Genomic DNA, 22,458 nt, shown 5'->3' with positions numbered 1-22,458 from the left:
TGCTCCAGATGATAAAAAATTTTATTATCAATTCTTGTGCATATATTCTTTGTACATATATTATTTCATATTTATGTGTTTATGTTAGATAGATTTTCTAGAAGTAAGCCAATGTTATGTGCATTGAAAAATTGGTACTGTTAAATGCCCCTCCAAAAGTTGTACCAATTTATATGCCATAGAACAGGGGTCTTACTTTGGTAAATATAGGTAGGAGTCTGGGGCGGATTTTAGGGAGTGCATTTTTCTGAAGAGATGGTCCTTAGTTTCCTGTTGATCTGGCCTCTGCTCCAGGTGATGAGAAGAAGAATGTGAGAAATCCAGAACATTGATAATGTCTGTTTCCTAACTGATCTATGCCTCTGTATAATATCCCTGTTGTGTACTTGTCTGTGTCAGAGCACCCAGCCAGTTCTCTCCCTTTCCTTACTCTGGCAGGAATGAAAGAGTTTTGGAGGCGATGACAGAAAGAGCTGAAATGGATGAGGTGGAACGTTTTCAGCCACTGCTGGATGGATTAAAAAGTGGGACCTCCATTGCTCTCAAGGCATGTATACCTATGAAACGTGGCCCAAAAGTAGAATTCAAGATAGAAAGACTTAAGTTCATTTGACCTTTTAAGAGAACACATGGAGTGGTTACCAATGATATATATTTCAGAGTTCTTTCTGAAGGGAAAATGATTACCCTTCTGTCCAAGAAGGCAGAGAAAGAACTGTCTTCCTCATTATGAGATGGAAAAAAGTCATGGTATTTATGTACAAGCTAGAAAAACAAGGCCTAGAACAAATTATACCATAGAATCTCTGGAATCCATTAGACCTCTGAACTCTCCAGACCTGTGTTTAAACCAAGTTGTATTGCTATATATAAGGAAGTCATTCTTGTAGTTTTTGTACTGAATCTTCTAGGTTATATTTGGGGGCCTCAGAATGCATGTAAAGAGAATGGAATCTTGATCTCTGGGAGTTAACATTGACACAGCTGCTGAATTTTCTTATTTTAGGTGGGATGCCTACAGCTGATCAATGCTCTTATCACACCAGCTGAAGAACTTGACTTCCGAGTTCACATCCGAAGCGAACTGATGCGCTTGGGGCTGCATCAAGTGTTGCAGGTGAGATGCAGCACTTCATTAGAAAGGCTGGGCTGGTTCCTTCCTGCTCTTATAACCCCATCATCCCTGGGAAGACTTTGGTTTTCAGTTTAAAAACCAGGTTGAGGGAGTGCCCTGGTGGTCTAGTGGTTAGGATTCAACACTTTCTCTGCTGTGGGCCAGGTTCAATCCCTGGTTGGGGAACTGAGATCCCGCAAGCCATGTGGCACGCCAAAATTTAAAAAATTAAAAAAAAAAAAAAAAAAAAAACCAGGTTGAAATGTTTGGGTTTTTAACCAGCATAGGACACTTTTGGGTTCCCTGGCCTATACTTTTGCTGTTGACAGGACCTTCGAGAGATTGAAAATGATGATATGAAAGTGCAACTAAATGTGTTTGATGAACAAGGAGAAGAGGATTCCTATGACCTGAAGGGACGTCTGGATGACATTCGAATGGAGATGGAATATCCTTTTACTGACTGGGTTGAAGACACAAGACATTCAGTTGCATTCAGTTGTAGATCCCTGTAAGGAATGGTGTGGCGTTGATGACTTACACGAGGGCATTAGCCCTGTCTTCTTTGTAGATTAGGCAGGTGCCTTTTGATTGCCATTGGATATATTTACGTCATTGTGGACCAGAGAAGTTGGGAAAGGCGATCTGAGGGTTGCTCAACATGGAAGCAGCCATCAAAATTAGTATAGACCTCCTAGAACATGATAGCTTAGCTTATTAAGATGTAGAGCTGGTTTTGGGAGAACATAGACAAGTCAGGGAGTGAGGTTGTAATTTGCTCTCTTGTATGTTTCCATGAGACTGACGGGGAATAATTTGGTTACCTATTGATACTTGCCACAGGTGACTTTGAGGCAGTTACCTTTTTGTGTCTGTCTACTGCTCTATTTTCAAGCCAAGTACTAGGAGTTTTCTATCTCTGTGTATAGTACCCCCTGACTCACTGGTCCCCTGGCCAAAGAAAGTTTATAGAGCTTAAAGTTTAGGGCAGGGTTTACAGGAGGAACAGCTGTTAGAATAGAAGTGGCATCTTGCTACTTCTCCCGAGAGTTGGGCAAGCTACCTGTCAAACATAGTTTCTAAATATATGCTTTCCTTAGCCTCTTCTCCTTTTCCACTGACTTCAGTGAAGTCTTCCAGATTCTCTTAAACACAGTGAAGGATTCAAAGGCAGAGCAATACTTCCTGTCCATCCTGCAGCACCTACTCTTAGTCCGAAATGACTATGAGGCCAGGTAAGATGGTATACCTGTGGGAAGTTTTGAATTTGAGCCTAAGTGGAGAGTGCAAACTTCTTATATTCAAAGATTGTCTGTAGAGAGAAAAGGAAAAGACAAAGACATGGATTAGAGTTCATTTTTAGTTTCAGGCATAAAGGGAGTTGCCAGTTGTCCCTTTAATCCAACTGAAAGGCATCTCTGTGGAAGAGATGAGAGTGTATAAGGTGAACTGCCTCCCTCTTTTGGAACGGGATGGTGGGGTGGAGTGAAGATGATAGCAAAGGAAGGCAGCCATTTAAAGTTGATTGATGTTGGAACATGAGATTCAAGCAGTAGAGTAGAGATTCAGCAATAGTAGTATCCATCACAGGCAGGATCAAGCTCGAATTTTAGGTGGAAAAGGATTTGCACTCGGAGGCAGATGGCAAGAAGTTTTGACTATCTGAAGTAGATGGGGTAGCTGATGTGGAAGAGGGGGATTTCTTAGCATGGCAGCAATACTCTGTTAATTTTATGAAAAGGTCTTTTCCAGAACATTTATCCTCAGGTCCTTCTGCTGTCAAAGCAGTTACCTTTCTTGATCCTGAATACCAAAATTTTATTTTGGTTTTCCTTTAATAACCTTATTTTGTTTCTTCTGTAGACCGCAGTACTATAAGTTGATTGAAGAATGTATTTCTCAGATAGTTCTGTACAAGAATGGGGCTGATCCTGACTTCAAGTGCCGGCACCTCCAGGTTGATATTGAGGGATTGATTGGTAAGCATGTTTGTCTGTCTGGTTCCATAAAACATTGCTTCTATCTTTCATTTTGCATCTTTCTTTCAGTGAAAATTTCAGAGAAGATACTTTTCTAGCCCCTGGTATTTCCATTTTCACCCTTTCTTAGGTGATATAACCAATACCTGTGCTAGGAATATATAGGCCTTTAGTTTATTTCTACATAATTCTAAAAATTTATCCTGTCTCATACACCACCCCATGTTTTGAAGGGACTTCAGCTATTGTCTGCTACTCCTGCTGGTCCCAGAGATTCATAAGTATTAATTGTAGGCGTTCTCTGTGCCACCCGACATGGTGGCCTTACTGCATAATAGGCACTCAGAAATTATATGTTGAACTTAACTGAAAGTTCCATTTCTTTGTCTAGTACAGAACATTAAGAAGGATTAGAAAAATAAACAAAAAGAACAAAGACTGCCCTTTGGTTATGTAGAAGGGCTTAGGCAGTGAGAGGGGAATACAAGAATTGGGAACTTGACTTCCTGACTGTTCGCCTTCTTTTTAGATCAAATGATTGATAAAACAAAGGTGGAGAAATCTGAAGCCAAAGCTACAGAGCTGGAAAAAAAGGTATGTATGAGAGATCAAAAATAATTGGAGTATATCTTTCTTTAAGGATTTTGATTTTTCTGACATGTGAAACAGTTACCTGTGATATATTCAGTGTTCAGCACACAGTAGCACTTCCTAGGGGAACCCTTTCTGCTGTAGGTTACTCAGTGGAGAAAGTGGTGTGGATGTGATCATGAGGAGCTAGTCAGTCGTGAGTTTGCACAGTTCTTGGGCCCCTGAGCAGGAGGAAAGACAGGTGACACGCTCATATAACATTGACAGCACTTGGGTTTGCTTGACGACTCAGGCCTTTTATCCATAGGACAACAGGAACTGGAATATGTCTGAATTCTCTTTTTCTCTTTGATTAGGGACTCCTATTGTTTTTGTTTGTTTGTTTTTTTAATTTTTTTTTTTTTTTTTGCGGTACGTGAGCCTCTCACTGTTGTGGCCTCTCCCGTTACGGAGCACAGGCTCCAGACGCGCAGGCTCAGCGGCCATGGCTCACGGGCCCAGCCGCTCTGCGGCATGTGGGATCTTCCCGGACCGGGGCACGAACCCGTGTCCCCTGCATCGGCAGGCGGACTCTCAACCACTGTGCCACCAGGGAAGCCCAAGGACTCCTATTGTCGATAGGTTTTTGATCCTGGAGAATCAAAATTGTGCACCTTAGCTGTCCTGGTTAAATGTCTTTAAAATCTTAGTTGTTGCTGTTTTTTAAAATAACTCCAAGTATAGATAGACTATGGAGATAATCCCTGGCTTCCCCCTCCTTTAACCTTGATTTTAAGGTCGAGATCATGGTGGCCTTTTTTCCAGGCATCCCTTGGGTCGGTGAGCTCGACAGATCAAGGATTAGCACAAAACAGTAAATTATGGGGACTAACACCTGGCCTTTGCTGAGTTGGAGAGCTTACTGGGAGCCTGATTTCTTTCTCCTCTAGCTGGACTCAGAGTTAACAGCTCGACATGAGCTACAGGTGGAAATGAAAAAGATGGAAAGTGACTTTGAGCAGAAGCTCCAGGATCTTCAGGGAGAAAAGGATGCATTGGGTTCTGAAAAGGAAAAAATTGCCACGGAGAAACAGAACCTAGAAGCAGAAGTGTCTCAGCTCACAGGAGAGGTAATATCTGAACAGAGAAGGCAGAGTGACCTGTAACTGCCATCAGCAGCCTCAGAGTGAGCTTGTGTTGGAGCAGGACTCTGTCATCTTACTCCCAGGGAGGGTTCAGGTACTAATAGGTGATCTAGTTAGATGGCACATATTTTTTAAATCATAAGCTGTTTTGTTTTGGAAGTAAGTAATACATAAGATGGAAATTTTGGAAAATACAGAACACAAAGAATAAATGAGTCACAGTACTACCCAGAAATAAAGATAATAGCCTTCTAATAAATTTAGGAGTAAATACTGAACAAACTGTTCTCATATTTGCTATTTTTCTCTTATTTTAGTCATCTCTGGACAGATTTATGCCCACACACTCTCTGCAGTTATAGATATTTATATGATCTGTGATACTTGATAACTTGATCACCTAGGCGGTTATATAATTACCTGTATAGCACATATGTTAATTACGTACCTAGAATATTTGATTTACTTGATCTTTGCATTTTCTTTCTTTTTTAAAAAATTAATTTATTTTATTTTTGGCTGCATTGGGTCTTTGTTGCTGCGCGCGGGCTTTCTCTAGTTGCGGTGAGCAGGGGCTACTCTTCGTTGCTGTGTGCAGGCTTCTCGTTGCGGTAGCTTCTCTTGTTGTGGAGCACGGGCTCTAGGCATGCGGGCTTCAGTAGTTGCAGCACGCAGGCTCAGTAATTGTGGCTCGCAGGCTCTAGAGCTCAGGCTCAGTAGTTGTGGTGCACAGGCTTAGTTGCTCCGAGGCATGTGGGATCTTCCCGGACCAGGGATTGAACCTGTGTCCCCTGCGTTGGCAGGCAGATTCTTAACCACTGCGCCACCAGGGAAGTCCCGATCTTTGCATTTTCTAATCAAAGGGAGAGTTTAACATAAACTTGGAAGTTGCCGTTTTAATGCAAAGCATACTGAACTAGGAACCTGAATTCTAGTTTTGTCTCTGTCACTAAATAGCTATGTGACTTTAGGTGGAGCCTTTCAACTGTCTGACTCCTTTCACTCCCTTCATGTGTAAAGTGAGAAGTTTGGATTAAGTAACTTCTTAGGTCCTTTCCAGCCCCAGTGGTCCCTGAAGTGGAGTGAGAAGTACTCCCATTGGTGTTATTTCTGTAGGTTGCCAAGCTGTCCAAGGAACTGGAAGATGCCAAGAAAGAAGTGGCTTCACTCTCCACTGCAGTTACTGCTGCAGCCCCTCCTAGCAGTGCTACTTTTCCCCCTGCCCCTCCTTTACCTGGTGACTCTGGGCCTGTCAGTCCCCCCTCACCCCCTTTACCAGGAGAGGTTAGCACAGCCTCCGCACCCCCTCTTCCTGGGGGTGGGGCCATTCCTCCTCCACCACCTCCTCCTCCTCCTCTGCCTGGGGGTGCCTACATCCCCCCACCCCCTCCTCTGCCTGGTGGTGCCTGCATCCCCCCACCTCCCCCTTTGCCTGGGGGTGTTGGCATCCCCCCACCTCCGCCTTTGCCTGGGGGTGTTGGCATCCCCCCACCTCCGCCTTTGCCTGGGGGTGTTGGCATCCCCCCACCTCCTCCTCCCTTGCCTGGAGGACCAGGAATGCTACCTCCCCCTCCCCCTCTTCCTGGTGGAATCCCTCCACCTCCTCCATTTCCTGGAGGCCCTGGTATTCCTCCACCTCTCCCTTTTGGAGTTCCTGCAGCCCCAGTTCTGCCATTTGGATTAACCCCAAAGAAACTTTACAAGCCAGAGGTACAGCTCCGGAGGCCAAACTGGTCCAAGGTGAGAATTTCTGTCCATCTCTTCATCAGTAGATTTTAAGAGACCACTTCAGTTTCCTACTTTGTGTTTTGTGCATGGTTGGGCTTCCCTTTCTTACGGCTCACATCTGTCTGTCTTCAGGTTTCACTCATGTGTATGTTTATTCAGCAAATAATAGGCAAATCCTATATGCTGGATATCGCTCGGGAGAGTTCTTCGAGCCCTATACTCTGCTACAAAACCTAAACTTATTCTTAAGTTAATATTTTTGCCCTTTTCTCTGAGGATATGAGTGCCATGGGATACCACACAGTTTGATAATAGTCATTTCACCAGTCTGCAAGGTACTGATAAATTTTGCTGATCCAAAAGTCATGGATTTATGGATACAGCTCCCTACCACTCCCACCCACGCCCACCCCGGTAAATAAGTTACACAGGATATGTTTGCATGGCACAGTGTGTGTTTGAGAGCGCTGTGATTCTGCATCAGCCTTTTGCTTCTGGAAACCAAGGTAAAATAAAGGAGCTTAGGGATTTGTTCATAAAGTGAACGAAGTTGGCACAGTTCACCACCCTGATGGGAAAAGTGTAATGTAGAGCAAGGGAAGATGTGAAATAAAGCCTTAGTGCTTCTAAAAGTAGAGGATTTGGGGTTAGAAAGAGGATAAGCAGCATAACTGATTCTAGTTGTTGAATAATCACCAATAAACACATAACCTGGAATCATCGTCTCCTGGTCCCACCACAAAGAGCATAGCTGTTCTCTGTGTCTCAGGTTAGTCTTATTCTAGTATGATGTTGACAATAACCAGCCAGCTGCTTCTTTTGCATCTTAATCAGTTTTCTAGGATGGAAAGTACAGAGCTCAGTTTAGTAACTCTTAACACCTGCCTGTATCCACAGTTTGTCGCTGAGGACCTTTCCCAAGACTGCTTCTGGACAAAGGTGAAGGAGGACCGATTTGAGAACAATGAACTTTTCGCCAAACTTACCCTTACCTTTTCTGCCCAGACCAAGAGTGAGTCCTTTCCTCTTTCATGCAAAGGGCCAGTGTAGGACTTAGAACATTTGTTAAGGGGGTCTCCCATTTCTTTCCCTTCCCTGGGTGAGGGTTGAAGAGAGCTGGGAGTTCCTATTCAGAAGAAAATAAGCTGGTTTTGTATTCTGGGGATGCTGGAGTTGGCAAAGAGAACTGTTGCATGTACGTATTTTTCCCCCCAGTTTTTTTGCATGTAGGTATTTTACATGCATGTAGTTATTGTACACAAGTGTAACTTGTGGGGATATGAGGTTAATGTGACCGAGCTCAGGCTGGTCTGAGAGTATCATTTTGATGATACTCTTGAATGGATTCTGGCACTGCCTTTAAGGCGCCTTCTTTAGACCTACATATGTAATTGATAAGAGCTGAGCAGAGTCTTTAGTAGGTGAGGTGGCTGAACAACTGTCTTTGTACAATAACAAAGAACCATATGTGATCCCTTTTCTTTTTTCCATTTCTTTCCAATATCTGATGCTTTCTCCTTCCTGGCACTTTGCTCCTGCAGCTTCGAAAGGTAAGAATACAGAAGAGCCTTGTAGCCGGGTCTCTTGAATATTAGAGAAAAAAATGAAACAGATGTAAAGGGATTTCTCTTTAGAAAACTAAGACTAGAAATTGGGGATTGATTTCTCTTTTGCTAGTTTTTTTTTAAGAGTCCAGAAGGACCAGTAGCTCTGATGTTAGCTGACAGGGAAGAAAATTATTTTAAGTTGAAGCTACAATATACTTGCTCTTTCTTTGGAAGAGCAAGTATATTGTACTTGCTCTTATGAGGTGAGGGACAACTTAAATAATAACACTGTTACTTTACATTTGTGTTGTATTTTACAAATTTCAAAGTGCTTTAACATATTCTACCCTATTAGGACTGCAAAGAAACCTTATGAGATAGGTTGGGTGAATATTATCTCCGTTCCATAGCTTACATAGCCTTATTAGTTAGGTAGCTTGCCTGAGGTTTTATATGGCCAGATCCAGGGGTCTTGACTTCTGGTCTGTCTTTTCATATAAATTCTTGCTTTTCTTCTTCACCTTCATATCTTCCCCTTTATTTTAGAAGAGCTGATCTATTTTGCCCTTTTCTTTCTTCACTTCCTAATTCTTGTGGTTTCGTGCTGTCTTGTGATGGGACACTTACAGTTATTTCCCCAGAGGGATGCAGTATTTGCAAGATATTGTCATGTACCTAATGACAGTTATAACCTAATAATTTTGTATTTCCATCTTCTTCCAGCTTTTTTGTTTGTTTAGAGGTTTATTATGACCCTAGTGATGACAATTAAGTGCAACTTCAGAGCACTCCTCCCTCCCCCTGCCAGTAAATAAGCATTTTTAAAGACAGTTACTCCTTTTTTCCTTAAGTGATCTGATGGGACTAGGCTGCACTTCATTCTAATAAGATACCTAACAGGGAGTTTTCTGGTGGCCTAGTGGTTAGGATTCGGTGCTTTCACTGCAGAGGCCTGGGTTTGATCCCTAGTCAGGGAATCATCCCGCATGCTGCATGGCATGACACAGCCAAAATACAAAAAAAAAAAAAAAAAAAAAAAAAAAAAAAAAAAAAAAGAAAGAAAGAAAAGAAGCCTGTGCCTCTGGCAGCCCCTAGTTACACGTAATGTATCTAGGAGTCAAAGATCACAGTGCTCAGGCCTGCCCTGTTGCCCTAGCATTCTGGGCAAAGTTGCCTTTTCCTTTAAGAGATATATCACCTTCTGAACTAAAGTTCAGCTCGGAGAATTACTTCTACCTGCTATTAAAAATGCTGTGATAATGACCACTTATACTACTCTAGAATATCAGCAAAGACTAGTTGACAATCAAAATCAAATTTGCTAATTTGTAAGTTCACAGAATACATCCCTGTGTTAGCCTCTGGTGTCTTTTTCTTTCTGGTGGCTGCATTCTGAGTGCCACTGCAAACGTACACTGACTGGGTCCCTTTTCCTCCCTGCTCTGTCACCATCCTTCTTTTATCCTGTACATTTGTATTGCTGTTGATTGCAGTGGAGTTTTCTGCAGTTTAGTGGTTTGCCTCGGCATTTTATTCCCACTGTGAATTGGTATGTAGTGTGTGTGTGTGTGTGTGTGTGTGTGTGTGTATTTTTTTTTTTTTTTGGCTGCGTTGGGTCTTCATTGCTGTGCAAGGGCTTTTCTCTCTAGTTGTGGCAAGCGGGATCCACTCTTCATTGCGGTGTTCGGGTTTCTCATTGCGGTGGCTTCTCATTGCGGAGCACGGGCTTTAGGCGTGCGGGCTTCAGTAGTTGTGATTTGCGGGTTCTAGAGCACAGGCTCAGTAGTTGTGGCACACGGGCTTAGTTGCTCCGTGGCATGTGAGATCTTCCCAGACGAGGGCTTGAACCCATGTCCCCTGCATTGGTAGGCAGATTCTTAACCAATGTGCCACCAGGGAAGTCCTGGTATGTAGTGTTGTTTTTTTTATTAATTAATTAATTTTTGCCTGTGTTGGGTCTTCGTTTCTGTGCGAGGGCTTTCACTAGCTGCGGCGAGCGGGGGCCACTCTTCATTGCGGTGCGCGGGCATCTCACTGTTGCGGCCTCTCTTGTTGCGGAGCACAGGCTCCAGACGCGCAGGCTCAGTAGTTGTGGCTTACGGGCCCAGTTGCTCCACGGCATGTGGGATCTTCCCAGACCAGGGCTCGGACCCGTGTCCCCTGCATTGGCAGGCAGATTCTCAACCACTGCGCCACCAGGGAAGCCCTGTAGTATTTTTTAAATACCTAAGCAAGACCTTATCTCATCGTTTGTTATTTTCAACAGTGTAACCAAACTTTTTAATGTTCTTTTAGCCTTCAATTTCTGCCCTGGAAACTATTTTCTTTTCATTGATGATTCTAACTTCCTGACAGCTTTGGCTCCCGCCCCCCCTCTTAAATTATTCTTAGAAATCTCTGTATCTTAATCTGAAAGGAATAAGTATGAATTAGTCAATTTAGTTTAGTTTAGTGTCAGTATTGATTTTCATGTAATCATAATCATCATTAGTAGTTTGCTGCTACTTTGACGAAGGCCATTTCTAGCTAGTCTTTAAATATCTTTACTTCAGTTAGGACTTTCAGGTGTTAAATTGGCACCCTGCCTTAATTTCCCAGTCTTTATTAGGAAGCACTAGAGAAGGTGTTCTTGAAAATTATTAAATCATGAACAGTTTTCCAAACATCCTAAATCTTACTCATTTATAAAAATTCCTGGGAGAGATTTTTTTTTTCCTATCAAACAAGTACTTATGGTTTACCAACTCTAACAGTTATCACATGCAACGAAACCTTCCTGCTTGTCATCAACCACACTACATCTGTATGTTTCCAGTCATCTTCTCCCAAGAAACAAATGCTGCTCCCTTTAAAAATTATTTCTTCCTTGCATTTTCAGTGTTTTACTGACTTTAATGTTTGGTTTATTTATTTCTTCTACATTTTCTTGCTTTCTTTTCCTTTGAGTTACTCTGCAAATCTATAGTGATGCAAGCAGTATTTGAATGTCAGGACTTGTTCTAATGTGTATTTCTTGGTGACAGAATAGTTGCTTTGACATCATGTACATGGGCATCAAGTAGCAGATGGAGGTGCTGCATGTGGACCCAGTGCCACAGTACCCACCGTGATCAGGGTAACTCATCTGCTCTGCCTTTTCTGAGGCAGTTTTGAGCCTCCCTCTCTTGGTGCTGTGGTTGACAGACTTAATACAGACTCCTCCCAAGTAGCCCCTTTCTTTCAACATGGCACCCCAAAAACACTTTAGTAAAAAAGACTTTAGGCTTCTTAGAGTTTAGGTTTTTATCAGGTAAGGAATTTCAAGCTAAGAAAACTTCAGAGGTGAGGACTCAGAGGATCTAGAGCTCCTCAGTATGAAGGCAAGGTTTACTTTGCTTTTGGTGCTTTGAACATCTCTAGTATAACATTTCAGAATACCTTCATTCTTAATCCTTTTTTCAAGTAGGTAACCAGTTTCAGTTACCAAGTCTCTCATTCATAGCCTTAATATTGATGGTATAATTAAATGATAGATAAATACTCATTGCCACTCTATAACTATTTCATCTTCCAGATGAAGTAGAGATATGGGTTAAATAATTTTTTCAAGGCCTTATAGTAAGTGCCAGAGGCAGGATTCAGACTCCAGAGTGTGACCCCAAAGTCCTGCTCTAACCCCCTGCTTCCCAGATGTGTATGTCCCTGCCCTAAGAGCTTCTGAAAGCTTAGATCCAGACAGAAGCTTGAAGAAGGAGATATGCTGGCTTCTGCTACCACCTCATTCATTCTGTCACAAATATTCTTAAATTGGAAGTGATTCTTATGAGTACAAAAAAGGAACAACATTAGATTAGGGAAAGTAAGATACCAGATATTTAGGGTTGAAGAAGAGGAGCCATGTTCTGATTACAGTATATTCAACTCTAGCAAAACTAATCCAGCTGGAGAAGCACGACATGCATATCTAGTACAGTAGACATCTTGCTTAAATGATTTCAGCCCAGTAGTTGCCAGTCTTGATGAAGAAGTTATCTGGACACAAGGTTTTCATAATATTGCATTGTTTCATCTCTCACTTGCTAAACACAACTCTCTGCTGTTTGTTAAGCATAGCTGTATCCCCCTTATATTTTAGTGGTACCTGAAACCTCCCATATACTGACGGCTCCTCCAGGAATGAACATCAAAGAAAACATCCGCCTTACTCTTGATATCTGCCTCCTGTAGTCAAAGGTCTCGAGCCACTGCTTCATTAAGGTTCAGGAAGATGTGTGCCTTTTACTAAGAAGAGCTAAGAGAGAGGAAGTGGTTCTCAAGTTTACACTACAGATTCTTTTATGCATTTTTCTCTCTTAAGGATTATTGTCTTGTTTCTGATCTCTTGACTTTCTGTAAATCAGGAATTTACTTAGTTGATTTATTCCTTGACAGAGAATATTTTGAATTTTGATTTGATAGGCAGTGCTGTAAAACTTTTAGTCCTTTTTCACTCTCACGCTTAAGGTTATCAGCCAGGATTCTTTTTTTTTTTTTTGCAGTACGCGGGCCTGTCACTGTTGTGCCCTCTCCCGTTGCGGGGCATAGGCTCCGAACGCGCAGGCTCAGCGGCCATGGCTCACGGGCCCAGCTGCTCCGCGGCACGTGGGATCTTCCCGGACTGGGGCACGAACCTGTGCCCCCTGCATTAGCAGGCGGACTCTCAACCCCTGCGCCACCAGGGAAGCCCTCAGGAGTCTTTTATCATGGTTTCTTTGTTGAATCTGCTTCTTGAATTCCTTGGGAACATGTTCAGTAGTTAAATTTTATTCTTTTTCATCTTCTCCTAGGGAGCATTTTCATCACTGTGGTGGTGGCCTCAGGTCATTATTTGTATGTACAAGATAACTAGTTTTTCATTCTGCTTTCCTTCTCTTACTCTCTTTTGTTGATATCATGATCCCATTAAAAGTATCACCTCTTAAAACGTAGGGTGGTAAGTGATAACTGATGTCCTAAGTACAGTGATGTTTTTCTTTTTTGGTTTATTCCTTCCTTCCAAAAAAAATTCTGGATTTATAAGATCCACAAGCTAATCGTCCTTAGTAGGTGTGCGGCGGTGGACAACATGTAGCATTAGACCCTCTCCCTGTTAAAGTATGAGGTGCATTTCAGGAATTACGAGCATCAGAGCAGTTCTACAAGTGGTTAATAGCAGTAATGTTGAAAGAACTCTGGCCAAAAAGTAAGATCCTGGCAAAAAGCTGAGAATTTCATAAACAGTAACAATATTCTAATTAGGATTTGACTGTCAGCCCAGATTCCAAGGTTTGTGCTGTAGTCGCGCAAGTCTGAACTATTGGTGACAAGCGGTAGGCTTACCTGTCTACTGCTGTCCCAGAACCTTCTTGCTTAAGGTTTCAGTCTACAACAGGAGCCTGTGTTGGGGAAGCAATCCCATCTTTCCCAAAAGGGATCTAAGGGTCTTTTTCCTTTTCCCTGTGATCCTTTTCTGTCCACTAGGTAGCACCCACCCAGTTGGATCTTTATCAGGAAACACCTTAGTGAATCTTTACAGCCTCTGCAACTTTAACCTCTAGAAATAAGATTTTCTAAGAGCTCCTCATGCTCCACCTTAGTCAGTGATTCTTTTGGCAGAAGGGTGTCTGTTTCATCAGTTCCCTACCCTTTCAAGTGTATAGGATTAGGACCAGAAGTACTGCTCAAGTGAACATTTGTCTTTTAATTACTTGCTACTCTTGGATTTTGAGCAGGGTCAGGCTGTTAGCTCAAAGCAGTTGGGAAGTTCTGTAATATCAGATAGTACTCCCTTGTGATTTAAAAACATAAATCTACCTGTATCACCTGGGGTTATGAGGACTCCTGCATGTGGAATAAGTACCACACTTCCTCTGGGTTGTGATCTCCCATCATCAGTGGTATAAAAGAAGAACCGCAACTACCCCCTCACATATCCCTCAAAACTCCAAACCTTGCCATCACTATTTGCCTTGAACCCACTGGATCTAATATTGTGTCATTTATCTAGGTTTATGTCACTCACCACGGGAAGGCCCAGACTCCCAGGTTACCCTCATCTCCCATACTCGAATCCCCATAGGTTCTGTGTGTCTCCTATTCTGCCTTCTCCTGCCATCCCACCTGAGCTCTTGAAACCTGTCCACTGTGCCCTCAGGAATTCATGGTCCATTACTAACAAAATCTCCTATATCATCGACTTCACTTTGTTGCTCTAACAGAAACCCTTTTGCCCTCTCATGTGTTTGTTTTTTTCCTCTCATAAACCTCACCCCAGTGGACCTGAAGATGGGGTAGATGTCCTCTTTGTTCTTCATTGCCACTTTCAGATCAGTCCACCTTTTTCTTTCCTAAAAACCCATAATTTTGAATCTCATGACATCAAGTCATAATCACCCAATTTCTCTCTTTGTGCTGTTGTCTACTAACACCCCAATTTATTCCTCTGTAGTACTCCAGTGCTCTTTCCTAAATCTTAGCAATTTCTGTATAAAAGGGTCATGATCCTCCCCATATTCTGGCCTCACATTTCCTGGCACTCTTCTTTTCTAGTGATGATCTGTCCTTCACCCCATCTCACCCATCTGTCTTACGGTCATCACCAGAACTGCAGCCCCTCCACGATCTCAATTTCATACCACCCACCTTCCATTTTTTTTCTTGTGAAAGATATAGTTTATGTCCAGAAAATACGTATCTATTGTTGCTGTAAAAACTAGATGTAATGCTAAGTGAGGAGAAATCGAACCACAGTAGCAGCACAAAATAAAATGCTGAAATAGTTTCATTCTAGAGAACACAAGACATGGTCCCAAAATTCAAAACAGGGTGCTATGGATGTGAGTTTAGAAACAGAAAAAAGATGAGAGGGTGTTTCTTAATAGTACCACCTTCTGTCTTTTTACCTTGCTGTCTTTGGTACCCTGACCCCAACAATCCTCCAGCCCTACTGAGACGCCACTCCAATTATCCTTCAGTTTTCACTGTCCTTCACCCCCTTGAAGACTTCACTTTCTTCAGGTAAAATTGTCATTAATAATTATAATAACCCGTCCCTAGGTTTTTTTTTTCCTTTCCCCATTTCTCTCTCATTTCATCTTACTTGGTTCGCAAGATCACAGTCCTGGTTATTAATTCCATCTCTGTCCACCCTGCACCTGTAGCTGTGCAAGTGGACACACTGGAGAAAAGGATACAACTTGCTCTCCTTGATACACTTTCTTCTCTTGGCTTTCAGGACAGCAGGGTCTCTTTCTCCTGCCTCACTGGCTGTTTTTTCTCCTGTCTCTCCTCTGCTCAGTTGGCAATATTGCTTGGCCTTGCCAGGCAACAGATATTAAACATTTCTAGTCCATTCAGTTTCCTACTCTCCTAAATGATTATTTCGCACCTTTTCTCTCCTCAAAGGCCCAACACCTCCCTCATCCTCATTCTTAGTTGAGGATGTTTTCTTTCTACTTCACTGAGAAAATTGAATCAGAAGAGGAGCTTCCACAGACTCCCACCATTACTTTTATCTACTTTCTGTGTCTTCCTCTGTGACCATGTTCCTGTCTAAAGCCAGTTTCTGGGCCAACGTGATATCCTCATTTCAACAAATGTATAGAATACACTGAAAGTATAAAATCTCCTTCTCCCCTCTCGACCATGGCTAACCATACCTTTCATATGCGTATGTTATTCTAATAAAGGAATAGGTAAAATCCTTTTCTCCTTTAGTTCAGGAAAGAAAATGTAGGAAATTTTCAAATAGAACCGTACTGGAAAATTAAGGGGCAGGGGAATTAAAAGATAAAATTATAGAAATGTGAAGGTATATACATATTTTTAATGTAATGTGTGTGATCCCATTTGGTATCCACTGCTCTGCCTTTTGCTTGACATGTTTTAGCATCTCTTGATATATAGATCTACCTCATTTCTTTTTTCTTCTTTTTTTAAAATTGAAGTATAGTTGATTTACAATGCTGTGTTAGTTTCTGGTGTACAGCACAGTGATTCAATTATACATATATATATTCTTTTTCATATTCTGCCTCATTTTAATGGATAGTTGAATTCTGTCAGATAAATAGTACAAGACGATCCCTTATTGAGAATTTAAATTACTGATTTTTTATATAACAACAAACAATGCTGCCAGAAATATTTTATATTTATCCCTGCATACTTGCATTTCTGCACGGTAAATTCTTAAAAGTAAAATTTCTGGGCCCAAATTACTAGGTGTAGCATTGTACCACTTTACACTTCCACCAGGAATAAGAAACTGTTATAATTTCTGATAGGGCAAAAGTGTTACCTTATTTTAATCTGACCACTCATGAGACTGAACCAAAGGTTATCCTTCATACCTTGACCCTCTCCTCATCTGTAAAATGAGATAGATAAACCTAAAGATACCTTTCAGTTCTAAACTTATGGTTCTCTTACTGTATTTTCCTTTTTTCCTTGAATAAGCTGTCTTCGGTGTTATCTGTCTACATCTCACTCTTGTTTTGACAGCTTTCTAAGTTCTTGTGTTGGTTTACTTGTTTTGGTCTGAGTTTCATGCATCTTATCCCATGCACTGGGGCCAGGCATTAGGACTTCCTCCTTGCTTACAACCAGTATTTGGGGATAGAGAGCTAAACTGGTGTAAAACTTTAAAACTTTTGCATGAAGCCTGCTGGTATAGATTCCACGGAAGACTTACTGGTGGAGATTTAAGGGAGGGTGTAATCAGATAAAGAAAATTAAACTTTAATTCCTTCTAAACTAGAGGAATTTGATATATTTTATCTGCAGTGTGCTCTTCTCCTTTTTCACCACCAGATGGCACATGGAGCTCTTCTATTTTCGATGTGTCATTGTTACGTCTGGTAGTGACGCAGTCACGTTAGAGAGAGGCAACCTCTGTTGTTTTCAAATACACACTGCCTGGTATGCTGCCCTCTACCTGTCAGGAAATTCACTTGGAGGACTGATAGTAAAACGAAGACAGGAAGCTATAGCTTGCCCTTTAACGAAAGCATCTTGTCCTGTTGCAGCTTGTATTTTTATAGGAGCACTATTAGTGCTCTTTTGGGGGCCCAGAGGCTGGAGAATGCTTTTGAGTTTGTTTTTGTTTTAGTCTGATATTTTCACGAAAGCATAGCCTTCATTTCAGAGGGCTTAAAGAGGGGCTTAAATTTTACCAGCTTGGTAGTTCATTTTGTAATCCCATTATATACACATTCCTATATAATGGAATTTATTTTGTCTCAATTTCTGCTGAATAGCTACTTTAGGCACACAATACCCACTGATTATATACTGATAATTTCCCAGGGATACTATACTGAATTTCCTTCAGGGAATTCCCCTAGCCTATCTTGGGTAGAATTTGCTGCTGCAGAAAGCTTTTACAGTCAACCCTTCTGTCATTTGTTAACTCCTGATTATCTTAAAATAATCCCAGTTTTAGAGCCTCTTTCTAGCTATTCAGACTTTAGTTTGTGCCTCTGTTACTATTCTAGACATACACAGACTGAAACTGTATCTTTTAAACCCAAGGTCCTATCTCCCATTACCTACAGATTCCAGATTTTATTTCTGACAAAATGTTCTTTTATATGGCATTGGCTGAGACTCAGGCCATCTACTATGGGATGAGTATTGCCTAGATTTCTGTCAACTTAGTGCAGTTAGTCCTTATCCTTAAATATCTATTTCTACCAGTAATTCCCAGACTTCAGTGTGCATAAGGATTGCATGAGGAGTTTGTTAAAGGTATAAATTCCTGGGCTCCACCTCCAGAGATTCCAAGGACTGTAGAAGGGTAAGTCTTTAACAAGCTCCTCATGTAATACACTAATATGGCTTGATCCATTGCTTCAGTATTTATTTCTTTTTCCATTTTCTGCTCGCTGTCTTCCCACTCTCTGCCGTAGTCTAGAAGCTGATTTCTACTTTTTCTTGTAAAAACATTTTGATGTGTCTATCAGAGTGAGTGTTGTACAATTATCCTTGTTTTTATGGAGGTCATGCATGATCAATTAGGAAACAATCTGACATTTTCTGTTAACTGGTACCACACTTGCTTTTACAAAATTCTTTTCTTGCCATCCTCCCAGCCAGGTCTCGACAGGCATCTTAGAAGGATGGTTCTAAAGAAGTTCTCTGGAGTCAGTGAAGTAGCTGGGAAGCACTTCGAGACTGACTAGCCTGGAGAGGGTGGATGGAGGGCAGATGATGAGAGGTCTCTCAGGCCCACACAGCAAAGATGGAGCTGTGAGGAACTGGAGGAAGTCCAGATCATGATGAAGGATGTTACAGCTGTGCAGCTATAACTCTTATTCAAGTTTGGTTGTTCTCTCACCATGGAGACCTGGAGTTGGTAGGGATTAGAGACGTGTGTAGGAAGAGGAATGGGATCTCAGGGAAATGTGAGAGCAGAGCTGGGCTTCGGATGGGTTTTGCAGAAGAGTGATCCAGTGCTCTGTGGGCTCCTACTGGAGCCCAACAGTGCTGCCTCAAAGAAAAAGCACTGTTCTGAGGATCCCTTCTACTCTTTGGGAATCATTCGGTCTGAACTTGCTTTTCTGTTGGTATGGGACAAATCTGCCTCCTAACATGAGGTTGGGAAGACTAGTTTTCAGGGAGTACAGAGGGTGTCTCCACTATAGAATGTTTCCTCTGGGACTTTTCTTTCTGCGTCTCTACTATCTATTTTTTATGTAGGTGATATAGGTAGTTCAGAAGTAAAGATGATATTTTTTAAAAGTCTTAATTCCCTTCCTAGTATTCATGCATCCCAACCTTCTCCCTCTCTGGCTGTGCCATGTAGCTTGCGGGATCTTAGTTCCCCGACCAGGGATTGAACCCGGGCCACAGCAGTGAAAGCACTGAGTCCTAACCACTGGACTGCCAGGGAACTCCCTAGAAGTAACCATTTTTATTAATTTCTTTTAAAGTTTTTGAAAAATGCAATTGTATTAAATACTAATATAGATTCTTATCCTCCCTCCCCTTACCAAAAGTACTGTCTGTACTGTTCTATACCTTGCTTCTATATCCTGGAGAGTTTTCTTATTAGTACATAGAGATCTTTCTCATTTAAAAAAAAATTCTAAATTAAAAATTTTTTTTAGTTACCAGTTTTATAATGAACACTACGAAAAAACAGAAATACATATAGTAATGAAGTAGTCTGTCCTTTTTTTGGAAACAGTCCCTGCAGTAACCCATTTGATCTGATTGCATCTTAGTGTGAACATGTCCTTGTGTTCTCCCTGCTTTCCTTGCAAACTCTTTCATGTAACGACTAAACAGTTAGTTACCAACACCAACTCTAAATGTACAGCAGTTCATACTAGAGCCTTACAGCCACTGTGGTATGGGGAAGAGAGACTTGAGAATTTCTGCTAAGGGGCCTTCCAGACCTCCTAGGAGCCGAGCTTTGTGTCACTAGCACAGGGACACTACCCATAAAAGGGTATGGCCTTCCTACTTAGTTTTTGTTCTGGAGATAATTGCTGTAGAACTTAATACCCTGTAACTATCCCATTTTATGACTCTGGTCCATCACCTTTGGAGCAACATGGAAGAATGCTCATGATACAGTGTTAGGTGGGAAAATGCAGGAAACAATTATATTCAACCCTTATTGCAATTGTGTTTTACAGAAAAAAATGCAGAAGTAAAAGTCTGAAAGGGAATATACCAGAATATTATAACAGATCTTGTTAGGGTGCTAGACTTTTTTTTCCTTCAACTTTTCTATACTGTGGTCTCTTAGTTTTATAATGGGAAAGACAAAAGGGTTAAGAAGGAAATTTGCTAGTGTCCGGAATGCTTGAAAAGGGGGTTTCTAGAGTATTTGGACCCAATAGATTAATTTCTGCAAGGCAGAGTGCTAATGCCCAGTTCTGTAGAGCAGGTAACAGCATCTTTTACTTCATTCTCCCTAATGATCCTAGCCTGCTTCTCTTTGAAAAGTCAGATTACAACTTAAAAAGCTATTTGTTCTCTTTTCCGCTACCCTGGGTAAGGGAGCCCCAGTTATACAACAAAAGGGCATTGGTAGCCCCATGTCTGCAAGATGGGATGGAATCATTCATCCCTCCTGATCCTTCAGCAATCCCAACTCTGTTCTTAAAGTCAGTGATTTTTTCTCTTGGATCTATTAGATGAAAAGATAAGGCACTCTCCTGTCTGTCTGTGTGTGTTTAAATTTCCTCTTTGCAAGAAAAACTGCTAAAATCCTTCCAAGAAGAATGTCCCCCTTTTCCTATTCTCCTTGCATTCCTGTTCTGCTTGCATTTTTCTTTTCAGCCACGAGGCGCGCGCAGTTGAGCCATTTTGGCTCAGGTTCCAGATTGTGAGGTCAGAGACCAGGGATTGGAGGAGACTATCAGGTGACTTTCTGTAACAGTGATGATGGTCCAGCCCTCATCCCCACCCCTTCCCTTCCCCCTCCACCCACCCTTTCCTGGCTTCCACCTTAGGAACAAAGAAAGGAAAAAAACAGCAGTGTGACGAAAACCAGCAGCTGCGTCTGCAGACTCAGGCTGGGGGCTGGGTGTTTATTCCATCTGTTCTCTTTGTTATGCTTTTACCCTGTTACTTCCCCTCCCAAAACCCAGAATAAAATGGAGGGTATTTCTAGGATTCTTTGTTACAGAGAATGGGTTAGAATTCTGCAGTTTACTCCGTGTTTAGGTTGGGGGCTGAGGGAGGTAGGCTGAGCAGAGATTAAAACTTCCCAGCACCTAGGAAAAGATGAACGTATTTTGTCTTCTCATTCCATTTTGTCCCAGAATTCCTATTTAATGTCAGATACAGTGACAGAGGCTTATCACCCATTCTTTCTAATTATTAAAACAGTGCTCCCTAATAGGTATTATCTTCATTTTATAACCGACAGTTATGAAGTATAGAATAGTTAACATGTCCTTTGCTTACTGAGAGCTTATAGCAAGTAAATACCAAGCCAGGATTTGACCCCAGGTCTCTTGGGCTCAGAATCCAGCATTATTGAAGGGAGTGGCAAGAAGGCAGGAATGTCAGAAAAACCTGAGATGCTAGCTGCTGGGGACTGTCCTGGCACCGTGGCAGTGTTCTTTGCTTTTCACAAGTGACGAGTGTCCTGATTTCTTCAACAAGTAAATCTCAAGGGATAAAAGGAGATGGAAGGGAACATATACGTTAAAAGAGAGTCTAAAAATACGTCAACCCCTTATTCAGATCCTGATTCATTTTTTTAAGGAAGGAAAAGTCTTTATTCCCAGTGCCTTATTTTGATGCCTTTTCTCCTGCCCTCTCATGCACCTGTTCCCTTACATAAACCCGTCCTACCCTTTTGCTGACTTGCTTGGGGCAGTGCCTGTCCTTCTAGCCCCTACCCACCCACATCTCGGAAGCTGATCTCGTTGTTAGCACTCCCTTATTGAGTCACCATCCTGGGTGTGCTGGGAAAGTATCTGTGAGAAGCTCAATGACTGTATTGTCTGAATGAGCAAATGCTTGTGAAGTGCCCAGATTCTGAACACTGCGTTTCTGCCACCCTTTCATACTTCTCTTTGCCCCCTTCTTGCTAACTCAGCATTTGGTTCTTGTAGATTTGGAATTCTGTCTGGCTTTGTTCTTGACCTTCAGATTTATCCATCTCTACCACTTTGCTCCATCCTTCCTTACAGCTTGCACACCCATGATGGCCCAGTTCTGTTGGATTTAGCAGATAGGTATTTATTTTGGTCAAGAGGTCAGTGATAGAAATCTGGTTACCTTTGGGCAGGAATAACAGCTGTTCAACTGGCATGCGGTTTATCTGTTCCCCCACACCTCCCACCAAGGTGTACACCTACAAGTGGCTTTGAGGTACTGAATTTTTCCCCCCGTGCATATTACAGCTATGGGGAGTATAAAGTAGAAATCCCCCACATGGGCTGCTTCTTACATTAGCACATGATAGGGCTCTCTTGCTCTGTCCCCTTCCCAGAATCAAAGAGTTAGTGTAGAGCTTAACAGACATGGTTTATTGTATGCTGGGTGGACTTGGTGATTCTATAGCTATGTTATCCTCACAGAAAGTTTGTTGTTATTTCCTAGAGGTCTAACTAAGTATTCTCATCTTTCAGATATGCTAGGGAGACCTAGGCCTCTTCCACAAAGACCCTGTTTTTTAAGAGAGAACTGTAGTGGTACCAGAGTCCACTTTTTTTTTTTTTAACTTCCTATTATGATTCTGTGCGCATGTGTGTTGTATGTATTGCCATTATCTCACTTTATGGACATTGGATAAACTCACATGTTTGTGCTGCCTCATTTAAGTAGTGGAAACCGTTGGTGCCTTAGATCCACAGATTTTTCAACATATTTCTGCTTTTTCCATCTTTCTCGTGTGTTCTCTTTTAGTCATA

General features: G+C 41.8%; 1 protein-coding gene across 2 annotated transcripts in view; it reads left to right on the top strand.

The window, feature by feature from the left end:
• DIAPH1 (diaphanous related formin 1) overlaps positions 1–22,458 on the top strand; it is a 93,637-nt gene that overhangs the window by 34,431 nt on the left and 36,748 nt on the right. For both annotated transcript variants that reach the window (XM_024752446.1, XM_024752445.1), the window contains 10 exons: positions 439–547; positions 1,007–1,117; positions 1,444–1,562; positions 2,233–2,349; positions 2,978–3,093; positions 3,623–3,687; positions 4,614–4,793; positions 5,925–6,548; positions 7,434–7,548; positions 8,078–8,086. In XM_024752446.1, the coding sequence (XP_024608214.1) occupies positions 439–547; positions 1,007–1,117; positions 1,444–1,562; positions 2,233–2,349; positions 2,978–3,093; positions 3,623–3,687; positions 4,614–4,793; positions 5,925–6,548; positions 7,434–7,548; positions 8,078–8,086 (1,565 nt within the window). The remainder of the gene's footprint in view (positions 1–438; positions 548–1,006; positions 1,118–1,443; positions 1,563–2,232; positions 2,350–2,977; positions 3,094–3,622; positions 3,688–4,613; positions 4,794–5,924; positions 6,549–7,433; positions 7,549–8,077; positions 8,087–22,458) is intronic.

The sequence above is a fragment of the Neophocaena asiaeorientalis genome, unplaced genomic scaffold, assembly GCF_003031525.2.
Source record: "Neophocaena asiaeorientalis asiaeorientalis breed wild unplaced genomic scaffold, Neophocaena_asiaeorientalis_V1.1 scaffold204, whole genome shotgun sequence".
NCBI classification, from domain to species: domain Eukaryota; kingdom Metazoa; phylum Chordata; class Mammalia; order Artiodactyla; family Phocoenidae; genus Neophocaena; species Neophocaena asiaeorientalis.
The sequence above is the reverse complement of the archived record's forward strand: the minus strand, read 5'-3'. Positions and strand labels throughout refer to the sequence as shown.